Below are 18979 nucleotides of genomic sequence, written 5' to 3' on the forward strand. Positions count from 1 at the left end.
TAGTTTCCTAAATATCTCTAACATATACAACGTTTTCATTCAGATTTGTCGAAAATCTTTGCGACCGTATTTTGTTATGTTTATAAGTTGTTAAAAAGAGTTTGTAAGATGTGATACGATCCACTTCGCCTCAAGGGACCAGGGACCTTCTAGTAAATAATCACAACTTATAAGAGGCTCAAGGCTCGTTAAGGCCATATGGATCAGCCCAGTGAATTATATAGAGGCCTTAGTGAATATACATATCACCTGGGGAATAGAGGACCCAGTCGACCCACGCGAGGTAATAGTAAGTAAAACCTCATCTCGGGTCGTGACGAACTGGATGAGTCATGCGACGAGATAAGTCAGAGTCTCACTTCGGACCCCTGAAGATACTAGAAGGTTGTAGAAGTTTCAAGAAAGCCCAATGATAAGTGGCAGGTCCAAGAAGTTAGGGAAAAAATCCTAAAAGGAAAGTCTTGATCTCCAAGACAAGAAACCTCTGTAAAAGGGAGCTCTCTTGGTAAACATACACACACATATATACACGTGAATATATTTTGATAAGACAAATATAAGGCTATTACTGATTTTATCGTTGGAGACTCTACGCCGGGAAAACCCTTCCTGATGTTGCAGGTGCTCTTCTGACCAAGCTTCCGACAAGACACAGCGCAAAGCACTCACCTTGGAGCTGACGTCATCACTTCGTGGAAATCAGAACATATCAAGATGTTTAAGAGTTTATAAATTCTTTTAAAGTGTTTGGTAATTTTTTTAGAAAGATGTTAAAAATTCAAAAAATAAGCTGCTGGATAGCAAATAAGATTTTTTTTCTAAAATTACATATACTTCACTTTTTTGTTTAAGATCTTATAATGAGTAAAAAAATAGGGAGCAACTAAAACAAATACTTTTTTTTTCTCACATCAATACCACCAAAATAAAAATTAGATATAAATAGGTAATGACGTTGATGATGCTAAAAATAGATCACCTTAGAGAGTTGAAGTAAGATGAGCTGGAAGAGCAGAATGGATCACTGTCTCACGAGCTTGATGACCTTGAGATACCTGCGATCATAGAACACATGAACTAAGCCGGGGGTTGATCCGGCGGAAACCCCTCCGACGCTCAAGTCAGATGTGCTGATCATAGAAAATAGTCCAGAGAATACAGTTGTAGTATTGCTAAGTTAATAGGACGTACCATAAGGAATGAGTTCAAACCTTTATTTATAGCTTAGTTGAGATTGTCGGGCCCAAACCTTACTTGAAGGTGATTGGGCCTCGGTGATAATGGTCTTCGATATTGGGCTCGTGGCCCAGTATGTAATGAAATTGTAGGCCCATTGGGTTAGCCCAATTAGGCATATCAGACGTAAATACCTTAATGAAAATCAATACCACACAAACATTAAAAATTTCATTATCTTTTTTCAATATCAAACACGCAAAACTTCTCACGCCCCTCTCCTTCTTCAGAAACCCCTCCTCCTCCCTTTCTCCTTCTTCTTCACAACTAAGTAATGTTGTTAGGACCGAACCGGCCGATCGAACCGGACCCGAAGATGAACCGGTCCAGTCTGACCTCTAAAACTGGAAAAATTAAAAACTGGTGTCAAATGACCAAAATTTATATTAATATATTTATAAATTTTCAAATTTAGTTTACTTGAGTCCTTGGTACTTTCAATTTCAACCCATATGATATTTTCAGGTAAAAAGCCCTTGTACTTTCGCATGTGCAGTGTGCGCCTGTAAATAAGAAGATTCGTTGGAATATTCGTCATAGGTGGTTATGTGCGTAAAAAAAATGGGTTTGGGTGTGCCCGTACGAATTTTTTTAGTTAAGGTGGCAAAGTGGAAAAACGGGCAAAGTACAGGTGGCAAAATGCAATTAACCCATTTTTTAATAAGGATGGGTCCAACTCTTTTCATTTATTAGTGATCGACCGATCCATTCATCTGTTCCCAAATTTACCCTTCATCTATTCAATATCCATTAGCCACCATTTTAGTGCCTTTTTCGTTTATTTATTTAAAAAGATTAAAAAATATATTAAAAAATTGATTATTAGTGAAAAAACTCTCTCATCAGTATAATAAGAATAGATCCACCCTTTTTTTTTTCTTATTAGTGAAATCCCCTTGTTATTTAATTAAATAAACATCCAGTAAACTAATAACCTAATATACATAATTTGCCCTCACATGCCATATATTTTTCAAATCTCTTATTACGTGAAACCCTATTTATTTTCTCCCACTATTCTCCCTTCTTTATTCTCTTTTCACCAACCGCTTCTCCATTTCTTCCACCAGAGATTTAAAATTTCACGTCCTCCCCCGCTCTCTCTACCTCACTCACCGCCGCTCCAGTGTTCTCTACCCAGCCACCGTCGCCCTGTTGTTCCATATCTCAATCACTGCCGCCCATCGTTCTCAACCAAAGCCATGACTGTGCCCCCGTTGTTGCCCTTATTATTGTCCCACCACCAACACTCCTCCGTTTCAGTTTAGATACTATTTTTGAAACTAATGCACTTTGGTATGCATGCATTTCAATAGTCATGCACTTTATTACTCATACACTTGGTAGTTTTAAAGTCCATTTTAGTTATCTAGGCAAGAGTTTCAAGAGTCATTTTATTATCTATTTAAACGGTCTTTACCTTTATAATTGTAACCCAAGAAATCAAAAATTAACTAGAAATAAACACTTATTTTTCATAATATTATTATAACTTAGGTTGCAAGTAATTTGATATCCCGGTCTTGCTCGAAGTTCGCCATGTCACTGAAATTCAAATGCACCCACGCCTCGATTCCGTCACCCTCTTTGTTACTCACAAGTCTTACGACATTCGTTGTGAGCACTCCTCTGATCCCTGCCCCGACAGGCTTCCCCCAACCGAAATCAACGTCGTACAATCCAAACTTACTCCAATCGGTAAAGAACATAGCGTTCACCTCACCGCTCGATCTTTTCCCTCGGATGTAGGCAAAAGTTTCCGTGATTGTACTATGTAGTTTCGCACTTTGAGAAAGTATTTCGGCACAACTATCCACGGACTTCGTGAAAGAATCACCCATATTATCCGCCAATTCTTGAACCCCAATTATGTTTTCGGAAAGTTGTGTGAGTGACGTTAACACGAAATTCCCACAAGAACACTTGTGCATCGGTGGGTTTGTTCTCCCACGCATGTTGACCGCTTGACCAATGAGGCAAGGTCTTGATTTTCCTCCGTGCTTGGCCCGATCCACCCCGATTAGGGCCTTGGCTATAACTGCACACACCACACGCACCCTCGAGTAATAACTATTTGGCCTTGATATTAGTTTCGATCTCACGCTTGTTATTGCGTCCTTGTTAAACGTGAACCTCTTTAGAATGGGGCTAGGAGGATATGATGAGCGAGCCACAGACGGCCCGGAACTAGGCCCGTAGCCCGGAAACAACGTTGCCAAATCAAAACTCGGGCAAATGATCTTCATTCCGCCACCTGTATTTAGATGATTGTTGTTGGCGGTTGACCATGCGTCCATGAATATACCAACAGAATATCCATCAAATATTCTGTGAGCAACGCTGACGCCAATTGCAAGCCCCCCGCACTTAAATTCCGTCACCTGAATGGACATGAGTGGATCCGTCGGTAATTCGTCAACTTGGTCTAAATTACGTGATAATAACTTATTCAGTTCCTCCATTTCCATTTTCGAGACAATATCATCAAAATCCACGTCATCACTGACAGCTTGTGCTTCGACAAACTCTACGCCTTGATCACTGCAGTCGACGAAGCCATCTTTCTTGATGTATCTTCCGGCAAGAGGGTAGAATCTCGGTAGGATTTCGGACAATGATTCTGCCAGCTGTAACATATTTTGTTGTTTTCGATTATTCGATAATATTGGATAGTAAAAAAAAATGGTTCGCATAATTTCTTGTGGCATAAGCTCATCTAGGAATGAAATCTTGTACTTGCTAAGGTTTTGAGGAGTTGGAGTACTTGGTTTTATCAATTTCTTGCTAACTATTTTGATTTTCATGCTTACACATAGATATGAATATATGTTGGAATTTGGATATCTCTTCTTTTATAATACTAGGAAAGTGCACGTGCGTTGCACGTGTCGTAATAAATATATAATATGTTGGCGGCATGTTATTTGGCATTCTTAAGAATGGTGTGAGCCAGATACAAATTTGTTACACAAACAAGATATAGATGTGGATTTTCTGTAAAGTTGATGAGCAATATTAGTTAAAACAAAGAAAAATAGGTTTGTTCATAATGTTGTGAACAGTTTGCTTTTCTAAATGGGCGTTAGAAGTCATTCAAAATTAATTGCCCCACATGTATCATGAAAATGTAAGTAATGTATAACCAATACATTGGATATCCCTCCATAACTTGAAAAGAAAAAAAAATAGTCCTCATAATTACAAATTTGGCATAAATTGTATAATGTTGTTGTTTGCTAATCATTATGAAAAATTAAGATTAATCAAGTGTAGCATCGAAGAAAGTAAAAAATCATCCTTAATCTTAAGAAAATGGGTAAAATACAGTTTGCACCCCATTAGTTTTTAAAAGGTCACTTTCACCCCCTTAACTATTAAAAAACTAAAAAAATCCCCCTATTTTTGATAGCCGGTCAAAATAAATTATACCATATTAAATTGTACCATATTTGTTTACCCCAAAATTGTATCATATGCAACACTTGTCTCCTTAAAGTATTATTTGTAACACCTACCCCTCAACCCTCTTTTAATTTACTGATAAAAAAAAATAACATTTAATTTGTATATCAAATGTTAATACCTTCAAAATTTCTCTTTTATTGGATGGAATATATTAACAAAATGTCATATCTTAATATTTAAAAATATTATATTGCATTGGGTACAAATTCAATAACATAACATCTAATTGTTTTTTGTAACAAATAAAATTTTAAAAACACTAAGAATTAAGTTATTAAACAAACTTAAGTATCTTAATTTATTTTAATTCATCAATTTTTGAAAATATATTGTCACTCATTATTATACAATATATATTATTATCAATGTTTTTCCGATTATTTAATATTAGTTACTTTTAAGTTCTATAGTATCCAATAATTATTGTATTGTTATGCTATTTATTCTACCAAAGAAATATACAATTTTACAGTTTCAAATATTGCATTGACTTTTCAATTGATATTTTTGATAAATTATGTGAATTGTTTTTCAATTATTCCATCCAACCAAAGTGGAAATATATTAAGATTATTATTGTTTTTTAAAACTTAAGATGTAAAATAATTGATGCAAAATAAGGATTGTGTTAATCTTATGCAGCAGGCTTTCAAGTGTTCACGTCTGTACAGAGAAAAAAAATCGGTTGCCGATCGGCTTGCGGCATGGGACATAATCAGGGGCGGACCCAGAGAGTATTGGGTGGGGGGCAAAAATTTTTTTTTTTTTTGACTAAAATGGATACTAAATTTGAAGTTTGGGGGGGGGGGGCTAAATGGTATAAATTAATAGATAAATAACATAAAATATTAAAAATTTAATAAAAAACAGGTAAAAACAAAATTCTGCAGGGGTGGAGGCCCCCCCAATGTATACCTTGGGTCCGCCCCTGCACATAATCACTAACACCTTCAATAATTCTTTTTGGCAAACGACCTTCCTAGGTCAGTATGGATTGCATATCGATGTGATGTTCTTGGGATATAGGACTTTCGACCATAATGTTTGAAATGCAGTCGCATAAACTGAAGATGAATATGGATCAATCTCAACGTAGGAGAAGAGGGCAAAAGTTGAATAATTTAAGTTGGTGGTGAGATATTTTAGATATTGGCATTTCCAGCCCCATATGGGGCCTTTTTTATATTTGAGTTACAATAATCAGCATAGGCATATTCTTTTAGTTATTTCTTTTCTTACCCACTTTTGGGGCTTTTGTGTAATAGATTGTAATAGGGTTTTTTTATCCGTTTTTATTCTTGATCTCTTACGGGTACTATTTTCCTTGTGTTACGCCCACAATGTTTTTACTTTATACTTTCATTAGTATTTAATGGATTAAAAAGAGCTTGGCCAAAAAAAAAAAAGTAAAAAAAGAGGGTTAAGGGTTACATAGCCTATAAATCCAGGGTGCAAAACGTATTTAACCTATTTTCTTCAAATGAATATTACGGAATTAAATTATTTTTTATTCAAAAATTAAAACATGACTGTTAACACTAAATAAATGAAGAATATTACAAAATACATGACTGTTAACATTAAATCAATCAAGAATAATAAACAATAAAATTTTATTTATTCAATGTCACCCTTTATTGAAACTTCACCAATAACACCATTGAAATTGACGAACAATGAAAAAGCACAATGTTGTGGCAGAATGGTGCAAGAATTTGGGGAGATTTCTGGTTATGTATTGTATTGTGTTTGTATAGATTTGTTGATCGATGTGAGATAGCTGCAAATTTTTTACACAAACAAGATATAGAAGGGGATTTTATGTAAAGTTGTTGAGTATCCCTCCACAAGTTAAAAAGAAAATATCACTCCTTGTAATTACAAATTTGGGATAAATTGTATAATATTGTTGTTTGTTAATAGCTATGGATATTTAAGATTAATCAAGTGTAACATAGAAGAAACTAAAGAACCATCCTCAATTTTAAGAAAATAAAAGTACACATAATCCGACAACTACAATTCAAGTGATATATACAAAAACCGGATTGAAAAATGAAATCACCTATTACCAGATTTCACGTAAACATGTTGAACTTTTCCCTATTCGGAGAACGGTCGTTTGAAGTCCAAATGGCTAAACTCGAATCCAAAATAAATTTATCCCAATCCAATGTACGTGTCAGACTTTGAAATGTATAATATAAATAAGTATGTAGTATGAAATTCCCTCAGGAAACCACTATATAGATCAATGAGTGGGGATCATGTCATGCAAAATAATGTCGTTGAAAATAAATGATCGGGTGAACATAATCTTTAATTTCAACACTCCATGTCGAATAACCAGCAGATTGAAGCCAAAAATTGTATTTAAATTTTATATTCCAATAAATGAACACATCGAGGCATTAATAATGATAAACTAAAATACGAACTTTGTACTAATTCAAATTGAAAATAACATACTAAAATATAATTTTTATTTTAAATTTGAAAAGTGTGTCATAAATAAAGTTTTTTCGAATAAGATCATTTAGTTCATTCTAATATTGTACTAATCGATTATAAAAAATCACGATCCTGTTCTCTCTGTCGGTGAACCAATTCCATATTATGATCTCAGGCAGCTATCGAAGAATCAAAATAAATAATGCAATTAGAATTAGAAGTGATGTAAATGTAAAAAAAAAATGAAAAGATTACTTTTATATATTAACCTTTTGAAAGATGCACTATTCATCCACCCTTGAGTCACATAGAAGGTTTCATCGAATTGGTATTCGAGATCTACAGACAAACAGAAAAAAAAAAGAATAAGGAATGATAAATTGGATTAGTAGTTATTAAATATACACTTTAAACAAGATAAAGTATCTTCATGGGGAATTAAACATTGTAGAGGCTATTGCAAGAAAAAAGATGGAAGATTTTAAATAACCTCATTTTCTTCATTTTGTAGCCTCCTTGATGAGCCTCCTAATAAACATAATACCATTAGTTACTATCTTATAATATTCATACATTATATATATACACACACATTATATATGTATGGAAAAATTATTTTACCTGCATTTAGAACTTCTTTGTAAACAACATTTTTTGTCGCCCTTTTTTCTCGAACATTGTTGGTATCCGGCTTGATTAGAACTTTTGTTGTCGATGATGAAGTTCCTCTTGATAGAGCTACATATAGTTGGCCATGAGAGAACACTGGTTGAGGCAAATAGACTCCTATATTAGGAATTGTTTGGCCTTGTGCTTTGTTGATTGTCATAGCGAAGCAAAGTCTAATCGGAAATTGCTTACGCTTGAATTTGAAAGGATAACCCTCATTTTCAGCTGGCGAAAGTGGTATTCTAGGAATGAAAACATGTTTGCCGACGTGTTGGCCAAAGACTATTTCCGCATCAATGACATTGGATTTGAAATTCCTACACACCATTCTTGTACCATTGCACAGTCCATTTGATGGGTCCAAATTCCTTAGGAGGATTATTGGACAATTTCTCTTCAAGACCAACTTATGCGGAGGCAAGCCATTTGGAGTCAAAGAATTGAGAAAATCTTCTTCATAGTTATTATTTGTATCATCGATAGCTTCATCGAAACTTTGAAATGTTCTTGCGTCTCCCGGAAACATAGAAATTAACTTATCATTCAATTTATCAACTTCCTCATTTTTAGATGCTAATATCGCTCGAGTTGTCATGTAAGTAGATGATTCAGCATTACTACTCAAGCTCGGGAAAATTGAATGAATAAGACGTGCCATGGAGTCCTCTTCATTGTCATACTTCACCACCATCTCTTCAGGAATTATAATGTTACCCTCAATATCAGAGGTTTCCTCTCCATTTCCAACTCTAAGTAAGAAATCACCAAATTCAGGATCTTTTTGCGCTCTCATATTCTTAGACAAAGAAAATTTTATCATTTTATGCCATAGCCTTGATTTCACCAAACTGGCAGAAATAGTTTGGTGAATTGTACCCCTTGGAACCACGGGTAGTACTTGCCTAAAATCACCACCAAAGACCACCACTTTACCCCCAAAATGTTCATCATTTCCCATTATGTCCTTGAATAACTTATCAACATTCTCAATAGCCCATCTTTTTGCCATTGGAGCTTCATCCCATATAATTAATTTTGCTGTACGCAATAGATTAGCCACTCCACTTTGCTTTGATATATTGGAGTCACTGGACTCATTTGCATCGATTGGTATTTTGAAACGTGAATGAGCTGTTCTTCCGCCAGGCATTATTGCAGCGGCAACTCCAGATGTCGCTGTTGCAATGGCTATTTTTTTTCTAGATCTTAAATGAGCTAACAACGCACGATATAAGAATGTTTTTCCAGTTCCCCCTGGGCCATCAATGAAGAACATACCGGTTTTACCTTTGTGTATGAATTCTAAGATTACTTTGAAGGCATCTTGTTGTTCTTTATTCAGTTTTTTCTCGGCCTCGTAATCTTCAGAAGGTATTTCTATTGACAACTCATCTTCTATCTCTCTTGACAGATTTGTAGTCACGTGGTTAGTATCAACTGGAGCACTTGGAAGATCATATGATTCCAATTTTTTCCCCATGCTCTCCAAAAAATAATTCACACTTTGGAGAGTTCTCGTAATTTGTCTCTCCTTTGATGTATCATTTTCTTTTCTAAAGTCCTCTGACATTGCTTCAAAATATGTGTCCCAAAGAACTCTCACATCTGTTGGAGCACAATATACCAAGACGGTTGCAAATAATCGGCGCAATTCATGTGGCATTTGAAAAGTGATGGCTTCATTTAAACATTCAATAACACTTTGATCAGACTCTAGTAAGCCTCTTTTTTATGATGCTTCTTTGAAGTTAGCACATCGTATTCCATTAACTGTTAAAAGATCTAGAAAAGATGTTGGACCTCTTACATGATTCAATAGTAATCGAAGATAATACCGTTCTCCTTCCATAGGATTTGCACCATGTATACGCCCTATCACATCTCTTTTCTTTCTTTCAGACCAACATCTACCTTGCTTGTCCCATACGTAATATTCTGGGAACTCCTTGTAAAGGTATTTTCGCGCTTTTTCACTTCTCGAACACATTGAAAAATACTCGGTGAGCATTGTCTTAGACACATGGTCCCATTTGAGGACGTTGCTCAAATTTTGATTTGCCCAGTAAGTGACACATTGTTGGTTAGGTAGATGAAGATGGAGGTCAATGACTGGTGGAGATATTTCATTCAAATTGAATTCGTAAATCCTCCAAATGGCTTCTTGAGCTGAGACCCATCGAGCATCTTGATATTCTTTGATCTCATCAATATTATTTTCTTCATCATTCTGTGAGATATTAACAGCCACTCTGTCATGCCCTTTGTAGATATACTTGTATAGATACTTAACTGCTGTCACTCCAGAACATATCTCAACATTTATATGACAATTATATCTGGACAAAAGATATGGGTTATATGGTACTACCCACTGGTTATTTAGATGAGCTCTGCGAACTTGGACAGTAATTCCATTTCTTCTCCTTTTATATATCGGATATCCATCTTTGCCTTGAATCGTGCTTTCACAATATGGTCGTGGATAATGATATTTGCATTTTTCATCAACCATACAAGAATTACTCTTGTTCTTTGACCCACATGGTCCATGCATCATATGTTTCACAACCAAGGCATGAAGTGCAGGATGTTTTTCTGGATCTGGAAGTTCTGCACTCACGAACCTATCATAGGTATCTGGAGTGGTAATTTTATACTCCGACTTCAGTATAATCAACATATGAGCATGTGGAAGTCCTCTTTTTTGGAATTCAATCACGTGCACATGTGCAGCCACTTTTCCAAGTATCTCCTTTTTAAACAACTGATCTTTTAAATCTTGCAATTTTGCTCGAAAGACTCTTGAGGTTAAATCAGGTCGATCCTGAGCCTTTTGACCAGGGTACAAATTTTCTTGTATTTCTGCCCACTCTGGATTGCAAGTCATTGTAATAAAAAAATCAGGTTTTCCAAACCTTTGGACTAACGCCAATGCATCAAGATATCTACGACGCATATCTCTCGGACCTCCGATAAAAGATGGTGGTAGAATAATTCTTTTTCCAACCTCGCTGCCTCTTGTCTCTCCTTGTTGTACACTTTTCATGATTCCTTGGTATAACTCAGATCTCAAATTAGACTGATTATGTCTACAGTAATCTAACCTTGTTGTCTCTAATTTTATGTACATGTCGACAACGTATTGTTGGAGTAGACGTCCTGCAAACAACAATGTGGATTGTCGTGGATTTCTTATTTGTAGCCTGTAACAACTATACTCTCGGCAAGAGACCTTTTTATTATTTTCTCCACGGATTCCTGCAATTATAAAAAATATATAAATGGTTCTAAATTTGGTGTAGGAAATAACAGTATGCATTTGTTGGGTAAGATCAGTACCTTGTTGTTCTTGTGAGAGAATGTCATCTGCAGAAGTTATATTTTTCGGTTTCGCAGCTACATCATTTGCTGGAAATATAATTAGGGAGAGATTATAAATTGTTCAAGACAAATGGTACTTAGGAAGGGGGGGGGGGGGGGGGGGGGGGATAAATATTATTTTAATGCTCAATTAGAACCATGGTCTTGCAACTAATTTGGTGTACAAGAAGTGTTTGTAATGATATTTATCCAAAAGTGGGATAATTATATTTTTGGTCCCTCATGTTTGGCCAAATTTCACTTTTGGTCCCCCTTGTTCCAAAGTGAACAAAGTTCACCTCTTAGTTTCAATTTTAAAGACTTTTGGTCCCTACCGTTACATGTTCCGTTAGCAAGTAACGGAAAACACTATTTTGGGGTGAAAAATGAAATTTTGAAATTTTTGGGGCTGAAAAATAATAAATTCAAAATAGACTACTTATAGTTTTTAATAATAAAAAAAGAAATCAACGAAACAAATTAATTTTTTATTATACTTAATATTATTATAATTATACTACTTATAATTAAATTTTTAATAATAAAAAAAATTAACTAAACAAATTATTTTTAATTATACTACTTATGATAAAACAAATTAATTAACTAAAAAAATATTTTTTAATTGTAATTAATTTTGTTATAATTATACTACTTACAATTAATTTTTTAATGATAATTTTTTTTGGCCAATTTCTTTTTATTATTTCACTTTGATGAAATGTTTTGGAGCCTCGTTAACACAGGGAAAAAGAGTGCCCCTACAATGGCAATAAAAAATCCAAAGAGACCCTATCGAGTCTTTTGTTTTTAATAATAAAAAATAAATTAACTAAATAAATTATTGTGAATTATATTTAATATAGTTTTTAATTATACTACTTATGATTTTTTTTAATAATAAAAAAAATTAACTAAATAAATTTCATTATACTTAATATTATTAAAAAATTAATTATAAGTAGTCTATTTTAAATTTATCATAATTTTTCAGCCCCAAAAAAATTTAAATTTAAATTTTCATCCCAAAATAGTGTTTCCGTTACTTGCTTACGCACATGTAACGGCGGGGACCAAAAGTGTTTAAAATTGAAACTTGGAGGTGAACTTTGTTCACTATGGAACAAGGGGGACCAAAATTGAAATCGAGCCAAATATGACGGACAAAAAGTGTAATTCTCCCTCCAAAAGTTTATTGTGTTGCAAAGAATCATGGTAGGAGATTTTTAGGGGGAAAATAGAATTATTCTTATAAAAACTAAACATCATTTTTTTTCATTTATTATTGTAAATGTAAAATGAATTTTTTTAGGCTTAATCTCTCTTTGCACCCTTGAAATGGTGCATTTACGCACCTTGCACCATTGAAACATAATTATAGTACTTTGCGCCCTCAAAACACAATAAACCATTCACAATGCACCGTGAATTGAATAATAAACGCAATTTCATTTGTTATTGGTTTTTTTTTTCGGAATACAAAATAACAAATTAAAGTTTTAATTTATTCAACCTCCAATCTAATTTTGAGCGCACAAAGTGCGAAAAAAAAACATACTGGATTATTAAAAATAATTTTATCGTCTCACAAAATAAAATAAAATAAACTTTTGTCCGTAAATTATTCGGTTGATGGATCTTTTATTGCAAGTGGTGGAAATATTAGTTAAAAATATTTGGAATGAATATGAATTTCATATAACTTGATGAAGAAATAGCTGAATGATTTTTTTTTGTAAAATATATATTTTGTGATAAAAAATATAATTTCTAAATATGTTGATGAGATGTATTTTTATTCTTGCACTTTATAATTTCAAAATAATTGATGAATAAAAAAAGAGGATTTCACATTTGGCATTCTAAAAAAATTCCACTAAAAATATTAAATTACCTTTATTAGCTTTAAAATTTTATTTGGGGTGCATTATGCATGATTTATTGTGTTTCGAGGGTGGATAGTGCCATTAATTTGTTTCAAGGGTGCAAAGTGCCAAAATTGTATATTTCAGAGGTGCAAAGTGGAATTAAGCCATTTTTTGTTGTAGAAGTACTTGATGAAGTAAATGAATAAGAAAAAGACTTTGTTGTTCTGACTTCTGTATAAGTAACTCCACTAATTGGTCAAAGAAAACATTATGAAATTGCTGGGTAAAATGATTAATTTATCAGTACCTTGTTGTTCTCTTGCGAGAACGTCATATGAAGAAGTTATATTTTCCGATTCTGCAGCTTCCTCATTTGCTGCAAAATATAATTAGAGATAAATTAGAACTTGTGGAAGATTAATGGTACGATACAGGGGAAAATAAATATTCTTTTTAATGCTCTTTTTAGTTTAACCATGGCTTTGTAAAATAATTAGGTGTAAAAGAAGTGTATGAAATGGTATTGATTCAAAACTTTATTTTGTTGCAAAGAATCATGGTAGGTAATTTTGAGAGGAAAAAATGAATTATACTTACTAAAAAAAGAAACTTCATTTTTATTTCATTTATTAATGTAAATGTAAAAATAACATTTCTTTTTTTTGTTGTAGAAGTACTTGATGAAGTAAATGATTAAGCGAACCTCTTTGTTGTTCTGTATATGAACTGATTATAGTATTCGACGTCTGGGCTCCTATTTTTGGTATATTTTGGTGCCACCCTGTATCACCTTTTGGAAAGAGAAGGGGATATTGCATCGGATCATAACAACCGTAATAATGCTTGATTCTATGCTTATGGCCTGACCGTGCATGAACAACAATATCTCGTTCAGCTGGTATATGAGGATCATTTCCTTCAACCCAAATAGCTGCTACTTGATCCGCAGTTGGAGAATTGTAAACACGCTGGTCTAATCGCACGTCTTTCGAGATATGAAGTTGAACATTATCCATAGAAGGATAATCCTTTAATGTCCTGAATAATCTTGCATATGGATTTACCTCCATAATTTTCATAACTTTGTTGATTATAGGTTCAGATAGTTCCGAATTATCTAGAATCTTTAACCGATTCTCAATCTCTTTTTCGGTTTCAACAAAATATAACTGAAAATTGGTAGGGCCAGCTTCATTTGGAGTCAATCCTGGAAGATCGTGATATACCATGCCTTGTGCTCGAAAAGTGTAAACCCCATGCTTTGCAGATGCAAGATCCTTATCTAATTTCACTCCTAATGAGGTGAAAGAGAATATGCAATTCAACGCACGGATATTCTTGCGAAAGGTTACAGCTTCTTCTGATTCAGAGACAAACAGGTCATACATTTCATCTGGCATTTCAATAGGCGCAACTCTAACTTTTCCATTGCCACAACAAAATGTCTTAGGTTCATATTCAAATCTTACGGCATGACAATGTATGCAATTAGGAACGTGTTTTAATTCATGCAACTCTGAGCATACAGGATCATAAATTGTTAGACCTGGTAAAATAAGAAAACAATAAAGATTATATTAAAATTACAAGTGACATTTAGATTAATTAATTAATTCTATACCGAAATTACCTTCTGATCGTCGGCCAGGAATCATTTGTGCTCTTAAAAGCCACTTAGTAATTGGCGGTTTTTGGCATTTTTCATTGGTAGAAGCTAATGCTACTGCATTTGATGCAACTTCTGTAAAAGGGCTAGTCACTTCCTCATGCATAGGATTATGGTTGTAACCAATCGAATTTCTTTCTTTCCTCAGCGTCTTAGCTTTTTTCACTTTGTCTATGTACTTTTGTTTGTCTATGGCAGTTAGCTCGGCATATTTCCTCTTCATCCTAGCTAATTTCCGCTGTCGTAATACATCTACAACAATAAAAGTAATGTTAATTGTTGTCAATATACATAGTAAAAAAATTATGTATAAACCTTGTTGAAGATCCTATTTCAAATGAATTTAAGAGCAATACTACAATATTTAAAAATTAAATAAACATACCTGATGTTGACTCCATATCGTTACGTTGTTTATGCATTACCATGTTTGAAGTCACTTGGTGCAAAATATATCTGTAAATGATCAAGTTATCATATTAACCAACAACTACATAAGTCATCGACTAAAGGAAAATTAACATGTTATGCTCATCACAATATATTTAATACTTGACACGATATTATAATATTGAATGAGTTCCCTACAACAGATATGGAATTAGATTACAATGAACAATATTCGTCTAACAAATGGTGAATAGTAATGCTACAACAATTGTAAGTATTCTAACATAGGATAGGAAATTTAGAGGTAAAATGTTCGATATAATTAATGGCTACCTGTGTCTAGAATTGACCAAAGAAAAGTTTCAATTTTTTGGTTAAATATATATATTTTATATGTTGGGTTGAAAATACATAACAGATAACAAAAAAAAATTCCACTATTTGTATTTATAAAACATTCATGTGCTAAAGCTTAGGATGATTAAGCAGATATATATACCGAAGCAATTCTTATTTCCTTGGGTCTGTGATTAATCCAAATTTTATTTGGATCTTTAGTCTGTACAATTGAACTCTTTATAAGTTTATACACTACATTCAAGAGCAACATCTCACTAATGTATATATTAGTTGTACCACATTCAAATAAAGAATAAGAAGAAAAATAAAATGTAAATCATGTACATCATTCATTATAAAAGAAGAGATTCTAGCTAATAAACTAATAAATTGGTTCTATTTTCATATATTTTAATATTTTAAACATTTATTCAGTTTTTATCACCACCAATACTTAAGCGCATTTAAAAACAAATCCTTTGACGACATAGATTTTCATATGAACCATGGAAAAATGAAGATATCTTTCAGAGTAATAAAAATTTGTCATGGTCTTTCCATGGCCTATAATCAACGAAAAATAAAGTTTTTCAAACACACTTACACCGTATGATGGATGTGTAATCATTCGCCAAATTGGGAAACTCTATCAATCGTAGTGACTCGGGTAAGAACAATTTATATTTGTCGTTGTCAATAAGAATATGTGGGAAATCTAAAACAAATGTTATGTTGGAATTAACGTTTAAATATGGAGCATAAAAAAATATGTAAAGGAAGACATATTTGTGGGAAGTGGATTCTATCAATTTGCTTAGGTATGTACGTACCCGATAAACAAAATCAAACTTAGTGCCTACTCTTTGTGTTATATGGATATTGTTTGGAGTACAATTTGTAGACATATGCAGCTGTTACTAATTAAATGGAATTTATTTTGTAATTATGACCTTAATTTTTCTTCATGTATGTTTTTATTACAATAGAGAAGCAATGACTCTTTGTATGCAATTGTTTCTTCAATTTAAGACTTGTTGGCAGTTTTTGGGTGATGTTGGATGGATCCATGTAATGGTAATTATTTTGTAATTAATGACTTAATAATTGTGTGACAATACCAAAAGATGCATAATTAGATGATGAGTTTTATTAAGTTACAAACATGTGAAATGTTTGAGAGACGTATTTTGAAGTTTTTTTTTTTTTATATAGTTACCCCATTTTATGACTAATTATAACTTAATTTATAAATACATGGAATGAGGTGTTAATAAACAAATGTGGCGTCCAATTCTAACCTATAATAAGGAAATGGCAAACTTTCATATTTTTTAGGGATGATAATCAATTACATATGAACACCACATCTTAGAATTTAGTCTATTAAAATTGTTACAACCTTTGCAGAGTAATTATTATTTAAGTTGGGGCATTTGATAAGAATTACTATCTTATATTTTCCTCGAGTCAAAACAAACTTATTTCGGCAAACTTCGAATAGTTTGGACACCTCTCTGACATTACTCTCTCGTCCCACCTCCAAATTATATGTGTAAATATTATTCGAAAAGACAAACGAAGGATCTACAACTTTGAAGCTTGGAGTTTTAGAAAATTGGGTATATATTGAGGTCTAGCAGGAGATCAAAGTCTCTGGACATGCAGGCTCTGAGAATTTCACCAAGGCCCCACTTAAGTAAACTAATTTGGGGGGTGCTTGAAATAAAAAACAATCTTTAAAAAAAGGGTTAAATACACTTTAGACCCCTAAAATATACCATATGTAACGCTTACCTCTTTAAAATATCATTTGTAACACTTACCCCTCAAATACCATTTAATTTACTGATAAAAAAGCACCATTTAATTTGTGTTTCAAATTTTAATACATTCAAAATTTTATCTTTTATTGGGATGGAATAACTAAAAAGAATAATTATATTATATTATTAAAACCACAAGGACCTTAAAGTTATATTTTAGAATACTTCAGGGGTGTAGGTGTAATTTACCCTTAAAAATATTATCTTGCGTTGGGTACACATTTAATAGGCTAAATAGCAGTTCACACCCCTGTCGTTACAAGCTTTTGCAGATGACCCCTGGTACTTGTAATATCTTCACATAACCCCCTTGTGGTTTATGTAGCGTAGCTTCCGTTAGTTTTTCCGTCAAACTTAACCGCGTGAGTCAAATTTTAAGGGACTGCAAATAACTTAAAACTAAGAAAACATTTTTTAAAATCAATGAATTCCAAATAACTAACTATTCTTGAATTTCTACGTCATTAATTTCACAAAATGTTACGTTTATGCAAATTCATTTATAATAAACTTTAAGAAATTCATCAATGATTAATACTAATCTTCAGTACTTTTATTTATTTTAATTTATTAGCTTCTGAAATATGGTTTCGTTCATTATTATACAATATATATTATTAATATATATTATTATCAATGTTGTACCAATAATTAAATTTTACTTACTATTAAATTTTATATGATCCAATAATTATTGTATTATTGTGTTATTTATTCTAGCTAAGGAACATAAAATTTTACAATTTCAAATATTGCAATAAATTTTAAATTGATACTTTTATTTAATTATATGAATTATTTTTCAATTATTCCATCCAATGAAAGTGGAAATATATTAAGATTATTATTGTTTCTTAAATTTTAAGATACAAAATAATTAATATTGATGGATTAAGTGTTACATAGACTATAAACCAGGGGTGCAAAACATGTTTGACCTGTTTTCTTCAAAAGAAAAGAAAGGAAAAAAAAAATTATTTATTCAAATGATGAAACATGACTGTTACCTCTAAATAAATGAACAATATTATACATACATGACTACGACTGTTAGCATTAAATAACACAAACTTTTTATACAATACAATATTATTTATTCAATGTCACTTTATTGAAAATTTACAAATAGCACCATTAGAAATGACGAACAATCAAAAATCCTAATACTGTGGTTGAGTACTGCAAATGAACGAAGAAAGAATATTGAGAGTTGTGCAATAATTTGGAGAGATAATGTATTGATATTTCGGTGTTTCTAAGGATTTGTTAATCGGGGTTGTGGCTTTGGTAACACTTGTGGGATAGTGAGGGTTTCATGCCGGAGAGTTGGGTCTGTAGATATAGGATGAAATTGCAGGCGAGGTTGATGGGTTGGAGGTAAAATCCACTGAATCTGGATTCGAGATTTAGTGAATCCCGACATTCGCAAGCCCTCAGGTAGAATTTATCATTGATTATTAAATAGAGCAACAGTAAAGGAAATTTCGTTTGATTTAATAATATTGTGGTCTTTAATTGAAATTATTTTTCATTTGGTTTAACAATCGTACTAAACAATGAAATGATTCAACAATTTATTGTTATTTTCATTTGGTTATTCATTTTTTGTCGTAAAATGACAAAGTGAATTAAACAAACTCAAATAAAACTAAATTTCAGAAATATGATAAGCTAGATTAAACTAAGGACATCATCCAAAACCCTACACCACA

At 32.7% G+C, this 18979-nt stretch overlaps 1 protein-coding gene and 1 pseudogene across 1 annotated transcript; both read right to left on the reverse strand.

Annotated features, from left to right (window-relative positions):
* Positions 1-2616: 2616 nt before the first annotated feature.
* On the reverse strand, positions 2617-4090 carry LOC105961463 (pelargonidin 3-O-(6-caffeoylglucoside) 5-O-(6-O-malonylglucoside) 4'''-malonyltransferase). Its single transcript, XM_012985693.2, has one exon. The coding sequence runs from the start codon at positions 4038-4040 to the stop codon at positions 2730-2732; it is 1311 nt and encodes a 436-aa protein (XP_012841147.2). The 5' UTR covers positions 4041-4090; the 3' UTR covers positions 2617-2729.
* Positions 4091-7315: 3225 nt separating this feature from the next.
* On the reverse strand, positions 7316-15116 carry LOC105961341 (uncharacterized; annotated as a pseudogene).
* Positions 15117-18979: the final 3863 nt, after the last annotated feature.

The sequence above is a fragment of the Erythranthe guttata genome, chromosome 7 (assembly GCF_056151865.1).
Source record: "Erythranthe guttata isolate IM_541 chromosome 7, IM_541, whole genome shotgun sequence".
Classification (NCBI taxonomy): domain Eukaryota; kingdom Viridiplantae; phylum Streptophyta; class Magnoliopsida; order Lamiales; family Phrymaceae; genus Erythranthe; species Erythranthe guttata.